Below are 24,895 nucleotides of genomic sequence, written 5' to 3'. Positions count from 1 at the left end.
TTTTCTGCCGTTGGCCGAGAGACAGCCCGCGGGGAGGTAACCAGAGTGATGCGGTTTCTGAGTGGTGCAACGGACCGTCAATCAACAACGTCACGGGCCGTCGCTCCGGAGAGGGTGGTCGTGTGTTGGGTGATGGCGGTCGTGTGGAGTTTTCGGTGTCTGTGAACTCGAGGATGGGTCGGTTTGATGGCTGAGCCATGCACTCAGCTGGCTTCTCGGTACATCAGATCCTGAGCCTGGGCCTGATCCCCCGGGTCGGGAACGCGACCTGCCCTGGAAATGCCACCACAGCTCTTTGCCAGTTCTCCGGTGAGTGAAGGGGGCTGTGGGGAGACGGGCCGATGTCCAGCTGGCCGCTTTCTTCATGGGAAAGATCGGACGGCCTGAATGGAAGGGACCAGTTGCTGGCGCAGCCTGTGCCAGGGCAGTTTGTTGGCCGCAGGCCGGAGTTTGTCGATGACATGTCAGTTCAGCGAGAATCCAAGTCGTTATGAGTGCCTGTTGCATTTAATGCTTCCACTGTTTTCACAGTAGCATCGTTGCAGAAATAGTTTATCCCCGACAGGGCTAAACTTGTAGTTGTTTGTCTAAAAAGTCTAAGGAAAAAAATATTGGATCAAGGTCAGACTTTATATACTTCTATTTCTGTCCTTTGCGCTTTGTTCTCCATCTCCGTTTATTTTTTTAGGTATTTCGCTGGCCTCGAGTATAAAATACCTGTGGCCAATTTAGTTACTTTACCAAATAAGCTCTTGTTTCAATAAACTAAAACATATTGAATACTTGTGTAGGGTTATTCGAAAAAGGACCCGAGAAAACTAAGGAAAGTGCCCTCTTAATGCTTTGGAATTCTGTCTATCCCGCAATCACCGTCTAAATGCCACTTTGTGATTTATCTGAACTTTGAAAGATTTAGATAAATACAATGTTATCAATTTCAGACTATCCTTTCATTAATTTGTTTCCTCATTTCAGGTCAACTGTAATTGTACAATCCCTTAACTTTATTTAAAGTGGTTTGGCCAAACTTTTACATAACAAAACGTTTGATTTTACAGATTTGTATTTTAAGCAAAAATTTACAATGTAGCCCACTGTCTGGTGTTCATATATGGGCTGGCATGCTGGAGAGGTAAATCTGAATTTTCCATAGGTAATGAATGTGACTGCTTAACCTTGAATTATGGACCGACCATCAATCTCCGTGGTACTACAACAAAACAATGAAAATACTCATTCCATCAGGCATTGTTAGGAAAGAAATAATATCTCAGGTCGGAGGCCCCTTTCCTTCCATAGATGCTTTCTGATATGTGTGATTTCAACATTTTCTTTGTTCATTTCAGAATTCTAGCAGTTGCTATTTAAAAAAATTTTCATCCACTGTACTAAATCTAAGCTGGGCCATGTTAGCCATGTTAGATTGTAATCCAACCCAGGATTACAATCGTTTTGCTGTCACAGTAGCATTTTTTTTTGCTTTGGTTCTGCTCAAGGCATTTTAATACTTGTCAATCATATTGAGTTTTTGGGAATTTCATGGATTGGAGAATCTACTCACCATCATGTTGACACTTGGTAAATAATAGTTTAGTTGCTTCCAATTGTTTGCACATCATTCCTCTTAGGCTTTTTTGGCATGCAAAGAATAATTGAATTTTGATTGCAATTGATTGAATTTGATGAGCCCTGTAAGCATATTAGTGTAATTTCTTACAATTAACCAGGAGTGCTGGCTTGGAGTGTCATAAAAACAAATACCACAATAGTTTGAAAGGTCATTTTCTTGAAATGTTAAATTGGTTTTATTCTCCATAGAATAGAGATATAGTATCTTATAGAGATACTATAACCACATCCAAAGATACTGCCTGACCTGCTGAGTTCCTCCAGCATTTTACCTGTTATTCCAGATTTCCAGCATCTGCAGAATCTCTTGTTTGTCCACTATAACAAGCATTTTGTTTTATTTCAAGTAAACTGCACCATCTAAATGCCTGAATGTACTCCTTCTCAGTCCTTAAATGCAGCTAACTGAGACCTTGTTGATTATTGTTTTGAGTCAGAAGATAGTACAAGTTCTTCAATGTTACTGAACAAAAGACAAATTTTGAACGTGTTGAGTTTTGAAGTTAACACGCAAAAGCAAAGAAACAGGCTTGAATAAAGTTAACTGTTTGGAATACATTGATGCTTAATTGCTTTAGCATGTCATTGTAATGGGTATTCATGCTGTATGAAGAGCATTTTTAATGAAGCATTGATTTTGATCCACAACTGAAAAATCATTTGTGATGGCTGTTGATGTCATACATATAACTTGTGTGATCTTGAACTGGAATATAAATTTGATTTTCTGTGGTATGGCTAGTGTAATTTGCATCCCAACTAAGGTTCTATTTATTAAAATATTTAACAGTAACATTGCCTTAAGAATCGTGTTTGACTCAAAAGGAATGATCTTGTTGCTCAATTCGGGTCATTTGCTCTTAGTTAAATAGCTACTCTGCTATTTAACTGGTGCTCTCATTTCACAGGTTTTTTGATATTTTTGTATTATGTGATTTTCAAAATTTGGTTAGTAGGAGAGGTAAAGTTGTATGATTTTTGTATTTCTAAGTTAAGCGTCTCCTTATTTTACTTTTTCAGGTGGGGGGGGAACAATGCAGTGTTTGTTAGAATAGATCACATTTTGCAAAAGTTTTGCCTCAAAAGGAAAATTCCCTTCAGGCATAGTCCACTCAAAGCAAATTTTCCAAAATTGAAGTGTGCTGAGACAAAGAAATGTTCCACAGAAGACCTATCGACTCCAGAAATGATCCAAATATCTGTCTCTTCATACAAACTACAGTTTGAAGCAGCCATTGATTGGAGGACTCATCATCATCATCATGTGCCATGTTGTATGAAGTGGCCAATCATGGACTTCCATCTGTCTTTATTCTGAGAAGTTGTAATAAGCTGTTCAAAACTTTTGCCTGTCCATCCTTTGATGTAACTAATGAATGTTGGACCGCAAATTTTTCTTCCATCAATTTTTCCCATCACTGCAAGATGTTCAAACCTCTCTTTCCTTTGTACATGTCCCAGAAATTCCAGCTGTCATTTCCTGATTGATTATATTAGCTTTCTTCTTATTCCATTTTTTTGGCAGCTCTTCCTCATTTGTCACTCTGTTCTTTTATGGTATTTTCATCATTCTTCTCAAACCACAGTTCTGCAGCTTCAAGTCATTCCTCATTTTGCTTTGATATTGTCTAACATTTGTTTCCATATATTAGTGTGGAATCAATGTAGCAGCACAACACTCTTGAGTTTTATATCCTTAAAAATTATGTTATTCTTTAATATCTTGCTCAAATGTGCATTAAGCAATCCCAATCCTTATTGGAGGAATTTTGTTTGATTATTTGTGGATACGTGCATCACTTTTTCACTGGTGAAGCCAAATTCATTTTTTTATTGTTAGAAATATGCCCAGGAGTAAAACATTCAGGCATTAAGCTTGTTTGCCATTCATTAACATGTCTTATCCTCTACTTCAGTGTCAGGATCATGGTTGTTCTACTTCAAAGCCCTTTTCCTAAATTCTCCCAATATTCCTTGGTTCATTTGATGTCCAGAAATTCCTCGATTTATATTTTGATTGAACTCAACCACAGAGTCTCCAAAGTAGAAGATTCCAAAGGGAAAGTTGTGGAAAACCTCCTCCCTGTGCTCAGCGTATCAAGCCTTACAGCAATTATGCAAGTTTCAATGAGATCCTGTCATTCTTCCAAACTGTTGAAAATAGCAGCGAGTCTACTTTATCTCTCCACATAGGGCAAACCTGCCATTTCCAAAACCAGCACACCCATTCTTATTTAAGACCAAAATTGTACACATACTGCAGCTGTGGTCTCACAAATACAGTAAGACTTCTTGACTCTATTCAAATCTACTGTTCACAAAAGTCTGACCAACCATATGCCTTTCTAATCACAGGATGCACCTGCATGTTGGATTTCAGTAACTTGTATAGGCATCTCTCAGCCCCTCTGAAAATTCACAACACCATTTTGCACATTACTTCATTTCCTGCCACGTGCAACAAAATGGATAACAGTTGTACTGTCTCTGCAATGTTTTTCTCCACTACTCAATTTGTCCATATATTCCCCTGCTGTATCTATATCCTTCTCCCCTCAATCCCACTTAGTTTAGTATCGGAAGCAAAGTTCAAAATTTGACTACAGGAGTCCCCGAGTTACGAACGTCCAACTTACAGACAACTCGTACTTACGAACCAAGGAAGGAGAACGCCGTCCGCCATTTTAAGTCAGATCACGACGCCATCTGCCATTTTAAGCCGTTGCCATTGACACTGTGTTGAGTGTTTAACTTTGTATTTGGCTTAAATTTTTCTTAGTAAGATTCACCCTGACCCTGCCCCCCCGCCCCCGCTCCAGTCAGCTGGTGGCGCAGTGAGATCAGCGCCGTGCTATAGAACAAAGGCTTCCGAGTTCGATTCCAGACGGCTCCCGTGCCAGGTTGATGTCGAGCTCTCAACTCAACCTCATTTTTAAAAAAAATACTGCCACCTTCAGTATAAATTCCCACGTGGAATATTGTGGAGGATCAAATACCCAAACCCAGCACAGCCCCCACTTGTCCAATTTAGCCTGTCTCAATGCGGTGGTCCTTGGAACCTGGCGGAACTCGGCAGCCGACAGAGCTCGGGACCCGCGCCGCCTGCAGTGTTTCTGTTCCATTGACGGAAAGCAATTGCGATTGAAAATAAAGTGGAAATAATAAAGCGTTTGGAAAGAGGTGAAATGCCATCGGTCATTGGAAAAGCGTTAGGCTACAGTCGGTCAACGATCGGAACAATTTTAAAGGATAAGGTGAGAATAATGGAGCATGTGAAAGGCCCTGCCCCGATGAAAGCTACAATTATTACCAAGCAACGCAGTGGTTTAATTATGGAATACATACGTTTCTTAAGTGTTTTATATGCATAGAAAGGTAAAATATATGCCATATACTAAGACAAACGTTTGACTAACTGGCGCAAAATAATACCGGATGTACTTGTTCCGACTTGCGTACAAATCCGACTTAAAGACAGACTCAGGAACGGAACTCGTACGTAACCTGTGGACTGCCTTTATTTAAAAAAAACCTTCAAATGCTGGAAATCTGATATTTTAAAAAAACATAAAATGCTGGAAGTATTCAGCATGGTAGGCAGGATCCATAGGAAAAGAAGTAGAATTAATGTATCGTGTCCAAGACGCTTCATCAGAATTAGGAGAGCGAGAGAGAAAAAATGAATGAATTTAGTCTTTTTCCCATTTCTGACAAATACCAGACATATTAACTGCTTGTTTTTCCACTGTTGCTGTTGTACCTGCTGAGATTAAAAGTAGTCATGGTTTTGATCACACTGTAAACAATTGCAGAATATTGATATTTTTAACATTCTTATTAGCATAGGAAGCCATGTCAAAATTCTGGGGCATGCCATATGAGTTTTAATCAGCTCTGGTCCAGACTTCCATTTCGAGGAAGTGCTCCTTTTTGCAAATATGTCCCTTTTGCCTCAATATCTACATTTGATTGTTTAAAGCTGGCAGCGTGTGAGTTCATTGTATGATTGTTGTCAGCAGGTGCCTGTTCATCCTCACTGCTGCCTCTGATCCATAGCACCATGTGTTTCCCTCACAAGCAAAGGGCTGGCTAGCTCTAATCCCCTTACTTGACAACTGAGATGTTGATTGGTTCTGAATGAGAGTTGATGCATTGACATCACATAGAAGACTTGATGGAGTGCAAAGCTGCTCAGGAATAGGTATTCATGAGCCAGGTTCCCTAATTGGCCACTGACATGATTTACACAAGCTGGGCAGGATGGGTGCTACTGTGGAAAGTGCCTTTTGGTACTCGGGTAAAAGGTAAATGTTTGATCAGTTCAAGGAGAATTGGTTTAGTAGAAATGTTATTGGGTAATGGATATTTCTGGGAAGGGTGCTTTGCTCATTAATCTAAACTAAAATCCCCATACACTACAAAATGGGGGTGAGAGTTGTCGTATTCTTGGATGGAATAATTGATTTAACGTAATTTCTGTTAAGTAGTTTGTAGTAGCAAGGTTGGTGCTGAAGAACTGAGTAAAAGATGGTGCATTTAACGTGCACCATTATTAATACAGTGGATTCTGGTTTATCAGGGCAGCCACTTATTTAGGAACTCTTTTTAAAGAACAAAAGCAAATGGAGAAAATAACCAGGATTCCCCTCTTGTATTTAGGATACTATGCCACTTACTTGGGGCAGGCGACTATCAGTCATGTGTACTTGTGTGCTGTTATAGGCACTACACTATGCTTCGAGCAAACAGTTACGACACTTACACGTATTTGTTATGTTAACAAATTTGTTATATATTAATGAGGTCAGCTGAGAAGATCATTGGGGTCTCTCTTCCCGCTATTACAGACATTTACACCACACGCTGCACCCGCAAAATTAACAGTATTGTGAAGGACCCCACGCACCCCTCATACAAACTCATCTCCCTCCTGCCATCTAGCATTTTGTGCACTTTATGTAGTCCTGTACAGGTCTGTAGTCTAGTGCAGTTTTTATGGTGTTTTACGTAGTCTAGTGTAGCCTTGTGCTGTCTCACATAGTCTAGTGTAGTTTTGTGTTGTTTCATGTAGCACCAGGTTCTGGAGGAACGTTGTTTCGTTTTTACTGTGTACTGTACTAGCAGTTTATGGTTGAAATGACAATGAACTTGACTTATCCATTTGGGCCAATGGACACTGATTCAAAAAGCAGTGATTTTTGATCATTTTGTTTTGTTTATTTTTGACTAATATTTTTCTTGACACCTTTGCCACAAAAAGATTTGACTAGCCTAAAAATGTGCCCTACTGGACCAAATTAAGTCTTCCACCTAATGCCACTCCTCATTAGCTGGCAGAGATAACTGGAGTTCTCGAAATTTACAAAGTCTACATTTGCATGCTTGACACATCAGAAAGATAAACTGCAAGAAGAATGGGCATTACACGAGGGACAGTGGTGCATCCCAAAAATGAAAGTGTGAAGTTAAGATCCAGAAGTTGAAGGGCCCCTCAATCAATGGTTTTCTATTATAACTGGATGAGCTGTGTGTGTCAGTGGACCAATATTAAAAACCAAGTCAGATGAGCTCGCTAAGATGGTTAGTTGTCTCAATGCCAATGTAGGCACCACATTAAACTGAAGAAAGCACACGGCAAGAAAAGTAGTGGTGATGCTATAAGTGCAGAAACATGGAAATATACAAAACAATCCCTGACTCACTTCAAAAATCTTGTGCGGATGGTATCCACAATGCCAATTAAACAGGCCTTTTTTATTGCGCCACGCCTGACAGTTCCCTTTGCTACAGACAGCACTATCAGGTACAAAGGAAGCAATGGATCACTTAATGGTTGTATTGTTCAAATATGTCAGGGACTGATAAAAAGAAATTGTTGATTATTGGGAAAAGCTTTAAACCTCAATTCTTTAAGAGGCTGAGAATGGATAGTTCACCAGTTGAGTACTATGACAGTAATGACTATGACACTTAATGAATTCCTCTGTCAGTAAATATGAACTAATACAGTTTTATAGTATTGTAGTAATAGAGGTTAGTGTTCTAATTTGTTCTGTATTTCATTTAAATACATAACTTGCTACTCAGTTAAATGGTAGTTTGTCTTGTTTTTATATCTTTTTAACTATTTCTGTGTAGCTTTGGATAATTGGAGCAGCTGCTTAATTGGGCCAAAACGTACTGGTGCTGATTAACCAGAATCTTCTGTAGGTACATTTTCCCAGTGACTTGTGACAAAGGAGAGGGCATGAGGCACCCTGTTAAAAATCATCTGATCATTTGAGCTGCTCTGCCATTAGTTTTGCAAATGTGGTCTTTCAAGCTCCACTTGAGTTTCAAGTGATCAATTGCATTTGCACTGTTGAAGCGATTTAAATTTAATGCTATTATTTTTCGCAGTACATGGGTACATTTAATTACATCTTGTGCTTATAATGCCTTTCAATCACACCGTACCTTGCTGTATTGAATTTGATTCTAATGCATCCTTTTTTTCTGTTGAGTGTTCAGATCAGTCAGGATGCTTCTGCCACATCCTGGATTGTATGAGCAGAAATGGCATTCAGTTATGTAATTGGGAGTCAGCAGGAGACGCTCGTGGAGTGAGCACTGTTTCAGATTCGCTCCATAACCTTTACTTTTTTTAACCTATGATCACCCTTATTTAACTTATTTTTACCTACACCAAAAGATTCTTGTTACTTTTTTGGACTTATCTTTAAGAGTTTATTCTGAATTTTTGAAGAAAGGAATACAGAAATGGCTCTTAGATCTAAAGGGCGAGAACTCGGGAAGGATCCTAACGGCAACGGGAAGAAGAAGACGACTGATCCTAAGGGCACTGAATTGACTTATGAAATGTTAATGGAGGTTTTAAATCAAAAATTTGAAGAACAACAACAAATTTTTAAACAAGATATAAAGGCTTTTCAAGATTATATGGATAAGACGGATTCAGTAGTTAACCAGCAGCAAGTTCTAATCACAACTCTGCAAGAAGATACTTGGAAGCGAGATTTGATAATTGAAAAATTGGAGCAGAACTTACTTTCGACGATTAAACAGGTGGAAACACTTAAAGCCAAGAGTGTCGACTTTGAGAATCGGTCCAGAAGACAGAACCTATGCATACTTGGTCTCCCGGAAGGTATTGAACAAGGGGACCCCTCGAAGTACTTTGCTCAACTTTTAAAGGATGCGTTCCCTTCTGTATTCCCAGACAGTCCTCCGTTACTCGATTGTGCTCACAGACTTATGTGTCGATCACCAAGTGCTTCAGCTAAACCACCGGTTGTAATTGTCCGATTTCACTATGTGCATGTTAAAGAGCAACTTATTCATGTGGCTCAGCGTGTAGGGATGGTCAAATTTCAAGATCATAATTTTCGATTAGTAGAAGACTTTAGTCCAGAAGTAATGAAGGCAAGGCTTCTTTTTAAACCTCTGATGTCCGAATGTTATGAGAAAAATCTAAAACCTGCGCTCTTATACCCTGCGAAGCTCAGAATATCGCCTCCGAATGCACCACGGCGTGTTTTTCTTTCTACATCTGAAGCGAGAAGCTTTCTGAAGGAGAACTTCCCTACTGCTACGGATTCTCATTTCTAATAAATGAGTGATTTTGATCGTGCAAGATGGTTTTTATTTCCAAAACCAGATTTTGTTTCTGGCTATTGGTGTAGGTTTACTCTATATTTTATACTCTAGTTAAAGTTTTTTTTTTGACATACTAATCTTTTTATTCAACTTACTTCAACCACTGTACTTTATTTTTGGTCATTATTATTAATCCTTCGAAGGTGAATTTTTTTTTACTAAGATGGCGGTTTCTTCTCTAAAATATTTTTGGCTTTTTTTTTGATTTCGCCATTTTTTTTCTCTCGTCTTCTTCCTATAATGCATTTCTTATCACAGTTTAAATTTTTTTTGGTTTGTTTGGGTTTTAACCCGATTTATAAGTTACTAGTGATTATATTCTTTTTGGTTTTTTTACTACCAATTATATTAAGATGTTTGGTTTTAGTATAGTGATTATTTTTTTAGAGTTTGGGTGGATCTTTTTTTTTATCCTTTATATACGGAGTCGTCTTCTGCTGATATGGGGGTAGATTTAGTTTCATCTTTCCTTTTTCCCAGCCTATCCCTGGCTGGGGTGGTCTTTTTTTTCCCTCTGGGGTGGGGGGTGAGAAAATCTTATGTTTCTTACATTAGTTTTTTCATTTGGGCTGATTTTGAACTACTAAAATGTCTGCGATGTCGTCACTTCTGGGTCCGCCCCTTATTTTTGTTCCTCTTCCGGGTGCATGAGTTCATAATTTGGTTAACCCTTTATATACCAAAGGGTTGATTTCAGAAATATGGCTCAGACCATTAATTTTGTCTCTTGGAATACTAATGGCTTAAACCATCCCATTAAACGGAAAAAGATTTTCAAAGTATTCCAAAGACTTAATGCTCATATTATTTTTGTACTAGAAACTCATGTGAGGAAAGAGGATAATTATCACTTTTTTAGGTTTTGGAGGGGGTCAACAGTATCATTCAAATTCAAATGCCAAAGTAAAAGGAGTTTCAATTTTTATTGACTCCTCTATTGCATTTGTCCAACAAGATATCTTTTCGGATCCGAATGGTAGATTTTTGTTAATTACTGGCTTACTTTTTAACAAAAAGGTTGCTATGGTTAATGTTTATGCTCCAAATGTGGATTGTCCCGATTTTTTTTAAGTCCTTATTTACTTCTCTACCTAATCTAAATGAATATAAGTTAATAATGGGTGGTGACTTTAATTGTTGTTTAAATCCTTTGATGGACAAATCTATATCTACTCAGACTTTACCTAATAAGTTGGCCACTTGTATTAACTCTTTTTTGACTGATAATGGAATTTTTGATATTTGGAAATTTCGGCATTCTAAGGACAAAGAGTTTTCATTTCTCTCACATGTTTATCATTCCTACTCGAGAATTGATTACTTTTTTATTGACTCTTGTTTTATCCATCGGTAATTGGTTGTAATTATGATATTATAGCCATCTCTGACCATGCTCCATTAAAACTTTTTATTAAATTTACGGATACAGCTTCTAGTGCTAGACAATGGCGATTTGATTCTACCTTACTGCAAGATCCAGATTTTATTAAATTTATGAAGGAACAGATCGATTTCTTCTTTTCAACTAATTCCACGGATGATATTTCTTGCAGAACACTTTGGGACACTTTTAAAGCATATACATGTGGACAGATTATCTCCTACTCTGTTGGTCTGAGAAAACGCATCAAGAAGGAAACTCTTTTATTGGTTGCTAAAATTAAAGAGATTGACAAGAAATATTCAATTACTCCTAGTAAGGAGCTTTACAAACAAAGGGTTGAACTTCAAACGGAACATAGTTTATTACTTACATCTTCGATTGAAAATCAATTAATGAAAACCAGATCTGATTTTTATATACATAGTGATAAATTAGGTAAACTGTTAGCTAGTCAATTGAAGAATGCTTTGGTTAAACGTCAAATTATTAAGATCCGTCAGCAGAATGGGGATCTGACAGTTAACCATGATGAGATAAATAAATCATTTCAAGATTTTTATACCTCCCTGTATCATTCCGAATTCCCTCATGATCGTAATACCATGTGTGATTTTCTTGGGAAATTGAATTTTCCAAAATTATCATCAGATGATCTTTCAATATTAGAAACTCCTATTACGGATGCAGAAATTAAAGGGGTTATTTCCTCTATGAATTCTGGGAAAGCACCAGGTCCAGATGGGTATACAGTAGAATTTTTAAAATGTTTTTCTGCTACTCTTTCTCCTTGGTTATGCAGGGTTTTTGAAGAAGCAATTAGATTGGGCAATCTGCCACAATCTTTTTATAGAGCTTCCATTTCTTTAATATTGAAGAAAGATAAAGACCCTACTGACTGTGCATCCTATAGACCAATATCTTTATTGAATGTAGATTCCAAGATCTTTTCCAAGTTACTGGCATCCAGGCTGGAGAAGGTATTACCCCAAATTATTTCGGAAGATCAAACCGGTTTTATTAAAAATCGCTATTCTTTTTTCAATGTTAGGAGATTATTGAATATTGTTTATACTCCTTCACATAGCACTTCAGAATGTGTCATTTCATTAGATGCGGAGAAAGCATTTGATAGAGTTGAATGGCCATACTTATTTAATGTGCTTGAGAAGTTTAATTTTAGTCCGACATTCATTTCTTGGATTAAACTGATATATCATACTCCAGTCGCCTCGGTGCTTACTAACAATCAAAGATCTCCCTTTTTTCGTTTATTTCGGGGTACTAGACAAGGTTGTCCTCTTAGTCCATTATTATTTGATATTGCTTTAGAACCCTTGGCAATTGCTATCAGAGAATCACAGAACATTTTTGGCATTAATCGTGGGACAGATATACATAAGTTATCATTATATGCAGATGATTTATTATTATTTATTTCTGATCCTGAGAATTCCATTCCTGCAGTTTTATCATTGTTGGCTCAATTTAGTGATTTTTCCGGGTATAAATTAAATCTTAATAAGAGTGAATTGTTTCCTTTAAATAGACAGGTTCCAATTTATGGAAATTTACCTTTTAAATTAGTTAATGACTCTTATTTATTTAGGGATTAAAATCACAAAAAACTATAAAGATTTATTTAAGGTTAATTTTTTACCCTTAATCGATCAGATTAAATGTTTGTTTACTAAGTGGTCACCACTATCTTTATCTCTGATAGGTCGGATTAATGCTATTAAGATGGTTATTTTACCCAAGTTTTTATATATAGTTCAAGCGGTACCTATTTTTATTCCGAAATCTTTCTTTGCTAATGTTGATTCAAAAATTTCCTCATATATATGGCAGAATAAAAATCCTAGGTTAGGTAAAATTTATTTACAGAAGGCAAGGATGGAAGGTGGATTGGCATTGCCTAATTTTAGATTTTATTATTGGGCAGTTAATATCTGATATTTGATATGTTGGTTAAAGGATTGGGATATATCTTTTAGCCCTCATTGGGTGAACCTGGAAATTAAATCTGTACAAGGATTTGCATTGGGTTCTATTTTAGGGACTTCTCTTCCCTTTCTCTTTCTAAATTGCCGAAACGAATTAACAACCCGATAGTTAAACATACTTTACGTATGTGGTTTCAATTTCGGAAATTTTTTGGGTTGACTCAGTTTGTTTTAAATATTCCTATTGTATCCAATTGCTTTTTTTATCCTTCTATTATAGACCAAGCTTGTTCAGCTTGGAAGACTAAAGGATTACTACGATTTTCCAATTTATTTTTGGATAATTGTTTTATGTCTTTTGAGCAATTATCTAATAAATATAATTTGCCTAGATTTCATTTTTTTAGATATTTACAGATTAGGAATTTCTTAAATACTGTACTTCCTACTTTTCCAAATTTTGTGTCTTCAGGTATTTTGGAGAATTTGTTTGAACTAAATCCTTTTCAGAAAGGGCTAATATCAAAACTTTACAATATAATTACGAAGATATGTTCAGAGCCCTTTTATAAGACTAAAAATGATTGGGAAAGAGAACTTAACCTTACTATCCCTATTGAGAATTGGGATAAAATTCTTCAATTAGTTAATACATCATCTATATGTGCTAAACATTCATTAATACAGTTTAAAGTTGTGCACAGGGCTCATATGTCCAAGGATAAATTGGCTCGTTTTTATTCCTATATAAATCCTATTTGTGACAGATGTCATTCTGAGATAGCATCTTTAACTCATATGTTCTGGTCGTGTCCGCTTTTGAAAAAATATTGGAAAGATATTTTTGATATTATTTCTGCGGTATTGAACATTGATTTACAACTACATCCTATTACTGCAATTTTTGGTTTACCAATGATGGACTCACTCCATTTATCCTCTTCCGCTTGTCGAATGATTGCATTTCTTACATTAATGGCTAGAAGATCTATTTTGTTGAATTGGAAAGAAATTAATCCTCCTACCGTATTTCATTGGTTTTCTCAAACTATGTTATGTCTAAATTTAGAAAAAATTAGAAGTGTTGTATTTGATGCTTCTATTAAATTTGAAAAGATATGGAGACCATTTATTCAATATTTTCATATGATGTAATATGACCCTGTTCCAAACCTACCGTAGATTCCGGATTTTAAGCCGCTACTTTTTTCCCACATTTTGAACAGCTTTGAACTTTGCGGCCTTTAATACGGAGCGGCTAATGCATTATTTTTTTTCATGCCGCCGAAAACATTTTGCCTCGTAACAGTAGACCAATAAAATTGATGAGTAGTTCACAGAGGTCCAATGAAATTGTACGATAAATCAAGCGCACTTTCACAATTAAATTATTGTAAATCAGTCATTTGTACTCACCCTCATCAACATGGAAAACACTCGAAGAAAAGCATTGTGCTGCCTTTATGGCAGTTATTTAGTTTATAATATTTTCGCTTAGTAATTCATTTTCTAGTTAAAGTTAGAAGAGTTTTAACTATATTTGTTTTCTGTACTACATCGCGGGATGCTATGACGTCACACCCGGTTTCGCCGCGTCTTGTGGGATACCGGTTTGCGATAAACGGGAAGGAGGGGGCATTAGACCCGAGCGAAACGCTGCTTTTAAATGCCGTTTGCGATAAACGGGACGGCGGGGGGGAGCGGCGGAGCGAAAATGCTGCTTTTAAGTTAAAGGCGATCAATAACTTTTCCTGGTAGGCTGCAGTATATATATTTTTTACCAGTCGTTAGGAGATATTGGAATGTTGTTCAGTAAAGAAGTATACGCAACGTATATTTAAAAGTAGCCGCGTTACGGGCACGGTTCGAAAAAAAGCATTTGCAATATGTATTTGTTTTTGTTACCATATGGATTTAATTAAAAGTTAAAAAATCCTCACGTGTAATATCTTTCTGTGTAAATATCTCATATTACAACGTGGGACACCTGCGGCCTAAAATCCGGTGCGGCCTTTACAAGTAAAAAATTGATTTTATTTCTAAAATTAGAGCCAGCGGCTTTTAATCAGGTGCGCTCTGTAGTCCGGAATCTACGGTATTTGTTTTTCCAGTTTCGATTTTATATATGTTGAGAGGATCGGAGTTGACGACACTGATGATTTTGTATTTTTGTGAGATATTATAAACAGCCCTTTTTTTTCCATTTTTTCTTTTTCTCTTTTTTATTTTTTTATTTTTTTCTTTATTAGTTATTAAATTATTAGATTAGTTTTCTTTTGCATAATTTTTCTTTTTCTTTTTTCTGTTTTTTTAAATATATACTATGATATACCTAGGTTTGCCTTGTTTATTTGTATATTGTATCGTTCATGATTTGGGAATACTCATTTATACTGTAATCATTGCTTATGTATTCTTTCATGTTCAGTTGAAATGTGTATGTTTGTAATCCCATTATCTATGTATTAATTTTATTTTGTTGATATTAACAATAATAAAAAGATTGAGAAAGAAAAAGTTATGTAATTGAATGAATGGGTCCATTGTCCTTGGGGCTTGTGGCAAATTCAACTTCCTAACCTGTTTTTATCCCTTTGGTAATTTTTAAAATAAGCTGGATTAATTCTGATGAAAGGTCATTGACCTAAAACTCCGAATTTACAGACACTGCAAATCTGAAATCTTACCTTTGGATTTCAACATTGATCCTTAGAAAATATCACTAAGACTTGCAGCTTTGAATCTTGTGACATTGGCCTTCCTTAGGCTTGTTTCAGCTATGTGCAACTTTAAACTGTCAACAATGCTTCCTGTCATTGCTGTCCTAGTATTCCACCTTTCACCTCAAATAACATTCTGTAGTTTCTATGTTAATTTGCACCAAAATCCCTCTTAGCCACTTTAGTGTTTGCTGATCTACTCTGGCTTCTGGAATAATGACAGGGCACGCCTGAAGTAGTCATCATTTGAGGCAGTATTTGTGAAAGGAAGAACAAGAGCTGAACAAGGACCTTTCATCAGAATTAAGAAATCAAATTCACTTGAAGGGTGGATGAAGTGAACAAAGAGTACAGAACAAGAAAGACAGCAAAGGATTATAGCTGAAAGAGCGTGCCAAAGGCTTTTTAATCCCACATGACCTGCCTACAGATGATGTGAATAGGAGACAAATGAAAAAAGGGAGAAGAAAAGAGTGGAAGGGAAAAAAATAATGCTAGAGCTGTAAAATCCATGCTGCAGAAATAAAACACTGCAGTTGCTGGAAATCTGTAACAAAATTCAAAATGTTGGAAGTACTCAGCAGGTCAGGCAGAGTCTGTGGAGGGTTAGGATCCCCCTCTGCAGGGTGATTGCAGAGTGCTGATATTTTGTCAGAACTTCAGAATGACATCTGTCACAGGTTGGATTAACATAAGAATAAAATCTGAAGTTGCTTCATTGACCCACGTGTTTTGGTCTTGCCCTTGCTTGCAAAATTATTGGAAAGATATTTTCGGTACTATTTCAACAGTTCTGAATATCACATTGCAACCGCATCCTATTACTGCAATTTTCGGTTTACCAATGGTGGATAATAGTTGTTTATCCCCCTCAGCTCGGCGGATGATTGCATTTGTTACATTAATGGCTAGAAGATCTATCCTATTGAACAGGAAAGAAATTAATCCTCCAACTATATTTCAGTGGTGTTCTCAAACTATTTCTTGTTTGAGTTTAGAAAAAAATTAGAAGTGTTGTCTTTGACCCTTCAGTTAAATTTGAAGAAACTTAGAGACCATTTATTCAACATTTTCATATGAGCTAAACTGACTTTTCCTAAACCTTACTCTTATCATCCTTAATTATTTGGATGGAGGTGCGGAGTTATTGGCGCTACTGTGTATATTTGACATAATGCAATGGCCCATCTTAGCGAGGTTTTTTCTTTTTTTGGGGGGGTTTCTTATTTACTCCATTTTTCGTAATTACTATGAGTTTGGGAGGTTATTATATATGGATTATCATCTATTTGTATTTATACCTTAACCTATTAATTATGTACTCTCAAACTCTCTGTATTCATGTTTCATTTATGTTTGTTTAAAATTAATAAAAAGATTTTAAAAAGAAAAGATATTTTGTCAGAACTGAAACAAATGGTAAAGCTTGATCTTTGAAACAATACCGGAAAATGCTTAAGTGCTCAATGTTTGATGGCATCTGTGGAGAGAAGAATATGAATCCTCAGGTCAAAGAAAGGGGAAAATGAGAAAATAAAGCAGTCTTAGAGGGAGTTGGGGGGCAAGGATATGAAAATTAGAGAAAACAGGAATATGAATTAAAGAAGTGGCTCTAAAAGTAGAGGTCAGGTTGCTATGATATGCAGATTTCAAAGCTGCCAACTTGAGTACATTTAGAGTAGTGAAACAACATTTGAAATCCAGGTCTGAGTTGCTGAAGAGAACTGAAGCTTTCTGGAGGTATTGGAATTCCAGTCAAATCAGATGGTATCTGTAGCAAGAGAAGAAATAAGAGAGTTAATATTGTAGTTGGATAACCAAGCGCAACTATAAAAAAAAATCACTATTGAATTTCCAAGGCTGCAACATGCTTAGATTTTAAGAAAGATGCTGTTCCTTGAGCTATATTGTTGGATTTTTTTGGGAGAGTGCTGGAGGGCAATTGATAAGTCAAATGGGAGTGGAATGGAGAATTATGGTGACAGCTTCCTGGAAGTCGGGCAGTTCCCTGTGAAACAAAAATGTTCCGCATGGCAGACACCAAATGTAAATTTTGATTTTCCTCTTCAGGAGAGACCACATTCTGAGTACTTAATGGGTCTGTACTTGCTGGAGTTTAGAAGAATGGAGGGGTCATCTCATTGAAACTTAGCAAATATGGAAAGGCCTAGATAAAGTGGACATGAAGAGGATGTTTCCAAAAGTGAGTGAGTCTTGAACTAGAAGGAAGGAAGGGTGTCCATTTAGAATAGAGATGAGAAGAATCTTTTTAGCTAGATGGTGGTGAATCTGTGCATTCATTGCCACAGGTGACTGTGGAGCTCAAGTCATTAGGTATATTTAAATCTCTCCTTCCAACCCCCCCACCATGATTTATTATCCAAGTATGTATGCAGTATACAACTCTGGAAGTTGTCTTCTCCCAATAGACACAAAACAAAGAAAACCATGCAAGTCCGTTCAAAATGAAACAACAAACCTTCCACCCCCCGCACTAAAAAAGAATGGCAACACCATCATCAACCCCCTCCCCACAAAAAAGCAACGAAAAATGCAGAATATAAAAACCAAAAGACGGAAACATCCGTAGTCCAAATCCATAAATGCAAAACTTTGGTGACGTCCTCCAACGTCATCAGAAGAGAGAGACACCTCTTGAATGCAAGGGCCTACCTTCTAGGCACAGAAATCAAAAGGCAGATAGTTGGCACTTAACCCTTGCTCACCTTCCACATTCTCCTCTGCTTCAATCTTCCTCGACATTTTAATCGGCAAAATGGAATCAATCACCAACTCACACCCCATTTTGAAATTTCTTCACCTCAGTGGCTCGAGGGTTCGAGCTTGCTTCCCGGAGTGGTCTTGGAGACAGTAAAGCACTGGATAATGCAATCGATCTCCAAATTGTAAGTCACAGGCTCTTAACAGCTCCAGAAACAGATTTAAGATGGAAAACAGATGTAAAAGAGGTGAAATAAACAGTTTTGTAACAGTTTTGATATTAATATATCTTTCAGTTAGAACTTTAGGAAAAATTGTGCAATATTACACTACGTTAAAAGTGCTACATAAATGCAAGTTATTGTTTCCTTTTTTATCCTTAAAATTTCATTGGTTTGAGAATTGATTCTTGAATGCCCAGACACTGCAGCATTTCATTATTAGTAATTTGCTGTGGATATTGTTTTCATACTGAAGCATACAGGCCTACAGTAAAAAGTCCTGTTCCAGCAAGTTCAATGCCACACCAGTCAGTTTTCGTAAATACATTTGGACATACATTTGGAAGTATTTCCATACTAGTACAATATATTTCTAAATCTCTGATATCAAGTGAAGTAATGATGGCATTGTTGTGGAATAATGTATGTTAAGTGTATGAATTACTGATAATTCTCCTTGTATTTGCATCTTCATCTGCATCCTTGAGTGCATAATGGTGTTTAGCTTGTTCAAAAAAAAGGATACATTCTTGAAGCAATAGTTGAAGCTGCACTGTGTAAAATTGACAAATGGAGGTGGTTTTTAATGCTCCATGTGTGCTCACTATCAAAATCAGTCTTGAGGATTAGTGCAGGATGTAAAGGTGGTTTTACTTTTGCCTGACAGAACGTCACTGTGTTCAGATCAGTCAGTCTACGACCATAGTTTAACAGCATCATTTGTTGGGGATGTGAGATTTCTGTCTTACTGTGTGCATTATCTTACCAGGGAAAGCAGTGTGATATATAAACTTTTTTCTAGTTCCAGTTTACCAGCAGGTTAGCTGCTGCTTTGTTATGCTTTGATGTTGATTTAACCCTTTGCTTTTGCCATTACAGAGATGTGGTATGCAGTGTTCCTTTGGGCCTTACTGTCTACGGTTTTTATCTATGTTCCTGCCGGATTATTGGCATTTGTAATGTTACGACACCACAAATATGGACGTTTCATGTCATTGGGCATCCTGGCAGGGATCCTTGGACCAATCACTGCAGCAGTGTTGACCAGTAGGTGTTTAAAGCTTTTATTTCCAGAGTTAAGTAACTTTCTACTGAGAGGTTTTTCTCTCCTTTATCTCAAAGTATCTGAATTGCAAGTATTAGGATGTTTCCATGTCTTAAATTTTTTAGTATGGTAAATCAAATTGTTTATACTATTTATTTCAGGACATAATGAGATCTATCTTCTGGGTGAATTTTTGTTATAGGAAGATAGTGAACTAGCTAGACATCTGGGGACAAAAGGGACTGTAGACACTGGAATTTGGAATAACAAACAAAATGTTGAAGGACATTTGTAGAGGGAAATGAACAGTCAATATTTTTGGACAGCATTTAAGACCCTTTCTACTGACTCTATTCAGATATCTAGTCCAGATAAAAAGGTGAAAGGTAGGGGCAGGGCAACAACTGCAAAGTGATAGGTGGGTCCAGGTGAGGAAGGGTGATGGCATCTATCACCACCTAGCCTCTGCTGCTCTTTCCATTTCTCTCTCCTCCAACTGCCTATCATTTCTTCTTACCTGGATCTAGCTATTGCCTGCCAGCTCTTGTTCCACTCACTCCCGTCACTTTGTTATACTGTCTCTCTCCCCTCTCTCTGGCAGTCCAAATGAAGGGTCTCAACCCAAAATGTCAACTGTCCATTTCCTTCCATGCTGCCAGACTCACTGAATTCTTCCACCAGTTTGTTTGTTGGGTTAGGCACCTATTTGCCTTTCTTACAGTATCCCTCTGTTGTGGAGCTGTAGTTGAATTTTTTTGCCACTTGTGTTGACAGATGGCTCCCACTACCAGTGTTTCTGCAATACCACACTACATCAATTCATAGATTATGAGAACTGTTCAGCAGCTGAACAATTAACACAACCCCAATGCCTTAACATTTGGCTGTTGCATATGCAGTCCCTTAGACTGTGGAGTCTAGCTTCAATTTACAAAAAAAAACTTAAGGCTAATTGCAAGTTTCCTGAATTTGAAAATTTACATTTACCATAACAACTGGAGCCTGGTTCTTGTTATGGATGAGTATCTGCTATATTCACATAATTCCAGAATACTACCTAACACCATTTCTGTCAATGGCATCCCAAATGCAATGACCTGAGGCGAGGCCAGGTCCAAGCTGTGTGGCGAAGCTATGCATATAAGGGATTTCCTAATGAGGCTGGCTGTGTGCTCCTGAATGGCCTTATAGCAGCTTTTTAGACACCAATATGTACAGGCTTTGCAGCCATGATTTAATTTCAGGTATTTGATGGACCTGCCAGAACCATTGGTGACATGTTTCTATTATAATCAGAACTAAAGTGGCTTTGGATTGTTTAGCTACAATTGTTATCTGCTTGCACTCCCATGAAGCAGTTGGCACTGTTTAAGACATTAATAAAGACAATAAAAGTATTGTGTATAACCTCCTGTATTTGTATATTAATACACATTTACATATATGATCATTTGTACTTGTATTTGATTTCTTAACTTGGTTGTCAGTGTAAGGTTGATTAGTTTTTTGTTGCATTACCAATGCCATTTGATTGTTTTGTTCCTTGCTCGATGTACGTATGCAAATGTTTTGTGGATCCTGCCCAAATGACAAGCCAATGAATGTTGTTTTGCAGGTGCAGCTATTGCTGGTGTCTACAGAGCTGCAACAAAGCAAATGGTGCCTTATGAAGCTCTGGTTCTTGGAGTGGGACAGGTATTTTTCATTGTGGCAATTGCTTTCCTACGAATTTTAGCAACTTTATAGCAGAAGGTGATCTGCTCATCTAAGCGAGCAGGGTTACAGTCAACAACTGCAAATGTGTGGCTGCGTGAGAACTACACTCTACCAGTGGAATCCAAACTAAGCTCGATGCCAATTATTGCTGCTCAACAAAAATGAATTGACAAAATCATACATGTACATCTCAATGGGTGGCCAAGCTTGACAAACAAAGAACGTGTATACCTGTCTTAAATTACTGAGATCTGTTTCTTTTTCAAAAGAGAAAGCCAAAAGAGGTCATTTGCATTAAAAGGCACACAGATAGACTCCTGTTTTCCACACTTTAAACATGAGGTGAAGACTTGTATAAGTATTTTGTAAAAAAAAAAATAAGGTATACAATGTTTATTGTAGGACTAGAATACAGACCATCTCAAGTTCTTCGTAGGATGTACAGAAATTGTATTTTCATTCTGCTCACTGCATCTCAATATTTCAACAGTAGGAATAATTATAAATGGCAACCAAAACACACATAACTGAAGATTACCAAAGGGTAGGTCACATTAGAAAACATACTCAAAGAATTGAAATGTTGACTGCTTCACGGTTTAAACAAAGTGAACAGTCCAAACAATGTGTGGACTCTCATTTTTAGAGTCTGCCTATTTTATAATTTGTGGGTAATTTCAGAATGCTTTGACTATAAAAGTTGAACAGTTATTTAATAGAAATGAAATTCCATTGTTTGAAATTGTGACCTTAATGATTCTTTATTGTGCACTCAACTCAGTTAAACATTGATTATAAAAATCTATTTGTCTTTTTACACTATACAGAAAAGTAGTAAATATTACTAAGTAACTAACATTTAAGAACATATTGATTGTAAAACAAGTTTGTGTGTAATTTTAGTGGCAATTTTCTTAACAGCCAAAACTAAGGCTCAGAGCTGCCCTAAATGCCAATGACATGTTCTTTACTTCTGAAGACATGATAAATAAGCAAATTTAGTTTTCTTAATGTAGATTTAGTGCTGCAAATAATTTGCTAAGCCAATGTCTGAGAAGGTCATCCATATTTCAGGCTAATTAACAGGGACTGGCTCTTGATTATATATGTAAAATGTAGAGCATGACTTTGGAAATGATCTGTAATATTAACTATGACAGTGTGTTAAGTTTGTTTCTTATTTTGAATTTCGGGCTGAAAAGATGGAATTTCTTTTCAGTGACAACTTTTTTGGCATTGACTTGTGTTGATTGCAGCAGTATCTGCATGTGTATGTACAATTCAGGTGTGCCAACTGTTTTAATATTTTCTAGTATTTAAAACAGCCATTTTAATATTTGTACATTATTGTTGAAATGCTCCATGTTTTCATGTTGAGCCTGTGCATGAGAACATTTGTTTAGTCATGTATATGAGCAATTGTTAATGAACCCATTTTAGATTAACTGTGAGGAAAAACAATCTTCAAACCTGTGTTGACTAAATATACTGGATAACTATGAAAGCTGAGTGTCTTACATGCCGAAGTTTCCAGTTGAACAGATTTCCATGATTTGCCAACCATTTAAACAGGTTTGAATATAGTTTCTAATTTTGCATATAGTGATATATTGCTGCAAAATAATTTATTTAGCTCTTATAAAAAAGAAATGATAGATCCCACTAATTTATACAGACTGCTCTTTTCAAAGTAGCTAGACATTAATATTTTGGACTAATAAATGGGAGAATCAGAAATCATGTCAACATCATCATCAAACCTGATTCCATTTCAATTATTCTATGTGATAAAACATCTTTCAATGAAAGCTATCAGTTGGCAAGCCCAGACAAAACCTTGATTTGTATAAGAGAAGGACATTGGAGAAGATGAGGGAAGAGGGGAGCAGTGCTAACGTCTGGCTTTTGGTGAGGTGGGTGCTGGGGGTGGATGGAAGAGTCTGTGCTTTTTCTGCTGTGGCTGTTTACTTTGTACAAGTTTGATTTTTTTTTCCCCTTAGTTATCTATTATTTGTTTTTGTTCTCTGTACAGTTATTTTTGTGCTCTTCCAATGCTCCCTTTTTTAAAAAGAAATGATTTGTCCACTATCGTCATGATTATGCCCTGATCTTGTTCATAGCAACTACGTACTAATGGTGGGAAGTTGTTTTATTTGGTGTCTCATGACACACTTATTTGCTAAATGATTACCAAGGAAATTATTATGTGTGTTTTAGGAGTGAAGGGAGGTTAGTAAACTGGTTACAGGAGGAGGTTTGAATAAAATTATCAAGGAAATCATTTGTTCATCACAAAATATGAAGGAAGGATGTGAGTTGGTAATTTTCATTGAAAATTAAATGGAATGCTACACTGTACCCTCCAAAATTCCGGGGAGATTCCAAGTGATAAAAATAGGATTCCTTTTTCTCAACATTAAATATTAGCCTTGTGGGTAATGTACAGGAAAATACTACGAATATTGACCTATAAAAAAGACTTGTCTTTTCACTTATAATCTGATATTTTCCTCATGTTTTATTCAATGTCTGTTTTTACCTTGTTCTATCTTTTTAACCAGAGGAGTACTTCTAAATTATTTCATGCTGCCCTGCAAATTTGCTTATGTCAAGTCAATGGTTGTGATACTGTCAATACCATAGATACAATATACAAGTCTGCTATGCTTTGCCTGCAGTTATGTATCTAGTGAGCGTAAATATAGTGTAAGTATGTTTGCACTTTTTATTTTGAGGTTGGTTATGTTTAAACCACATTAGTGAAGATTTACTAATCATTGTTACTTGCATTCATTATACAAATTAGTTTATTGTTCAAATTATATGTTTTTGTAATATTCAATGTATGCAGTGGAAGCCTCTAACCTGTGACATCTTTCTAAATGGATCATCATGGTACAGTCAAATAGGTTGTTAACTTGCTTGATTGTTACTTAAACGTCTAACAATGTGAATTTAAGTGTTTATTATGGGTTTTTAATACTGTGTAATGATCAAATTTGTTTTGAAATTTATATTGTCAACATGGGGAAATCAGAATTTTTATTTTTCTACTTACATTGCTAATTTTGGTGATATTTGCTGGAAAATATTTATACAAAATAAATTTATAAAATTATCTTGTGGTTTATTTATTGCATAAGTTTAGAGAGATGTACAATGCTTTAAAATGAAGATACATATTTTATCTCGAGTTTGTTTGCCTTTTTTGTTTTACACTCAGCATACCTTCATGGTCTTGTGCTGCTGTAGCCCATCTACTTCAAGGTTCAACATGTACATTCAGAGATGCTGTTCTACACACCACTGTTGTAATGCGTTCTTCTTTGAGTTTTGTAGCCTTTCAGTCAGCTTGAATCAGTATGGCTTTTCTCAACTGACCTTTCTCATTAACAAGGCGGTTTCACCACAGAACTGCCACTCACTGGATGTCTTTTTTTTTGCACCATTTTTTAACTCTATAGATTGCTGTGCATGAAAATCCCAGGAGATCAGCTGTTTCTGAAATAATCAAACCACACTGTCTGGCAGCAAGTCATTCCGTGGACAAAGTCACCTAGATCACATTTCTGAACCTTTTGACCATGTCTGCATGCTTTTATGCATCGAGTTGCTGCCATATAATTAGCTGATTAGATAATTACATTAATGAACAGGTGTACCTAATAACGTGGCCACTGGGTGTAACTTAGAATGGCCTTTTATTTCCAGTAGCCTTCCTATAGGTTATACTGAAAAGGTCTAGATGATTGTTTCTGTTTTTAGCAAGTTGATGTTCACCTCCATATGGAATTGGAAAAATTTAATATACACTATATTACTTTATTGCATGTTCATCAGTTTCCTAAACTGGGTAGCAC

The 24,895-nt window shown here is 36.6% G+C and overlaps 1 protein-coding gene across 1 annotated transcript; it reads left to right on the top strand.

Annotated features, from left to right (window-relative positions):
* Positions 1-68: 68 nt before the first annotated feature.
* Positions 69-24,153, top strand: tmem170a (transmembrane protein 170A). The gene is made up of 3 exons (XM_073069937.1): positions 69-309; positions 19,154-19,321; positions 20,935-24,153. Exons 1-3 carry the CDS (start codon positions 198-200, stop codon positions 21,063-21,065), a joined length of 411 nt encoding a protein of 136 aa, XP_072926038.1. The 5' UTR covers positions 69-197; the 3' UTR covers positions 21,066-24,153.
* The last annotated feature ends 742 nt before the right edge of the window (positions 24,154-24,895 follow it).

Source organism: Hemitrygon akajei, chromosome 17, assembly GCF_048418815.1.
Source record: "Hemitrygon akajei chromosome 17, sHemAka1.3, whole genome shotgun sequence".
NCBI lineage: Eukaryota > Metazoa > Chordata > Chondrichthyes > Myliobatiformes > Dasyatidae > Hemitrygon > Hemitrygon akajei.
The sequence above is the reverse complement of the archived record's forward strand: the minus strand, read 5'-3'. Positions and strand labels throughout refer to the sequence as shown.

Coding starts and splice junctions, on each gene's coding strand:
- tmem170a (XM_073069937.1), top strand. CDS start 198: ATGCACTCAGCTGGCTTCTCGGTACATCAGATCCTGAGCCTGGGCCTG. Junction 310..19,153: donor AGCTCTTTGCCAGTTCTCCG/GTGAGTGAAGGG, acceptor TTGCCATTACAG/AGATGTGGTATGCAGTGTTC. Junction 19,322..20,934: donor CACTGCAGCAGTGTTGACCA/GTAGGTGTTTAA, acceptor GTTGTTTTGCAG/GTGCAGCTATTGCTGGTGTC.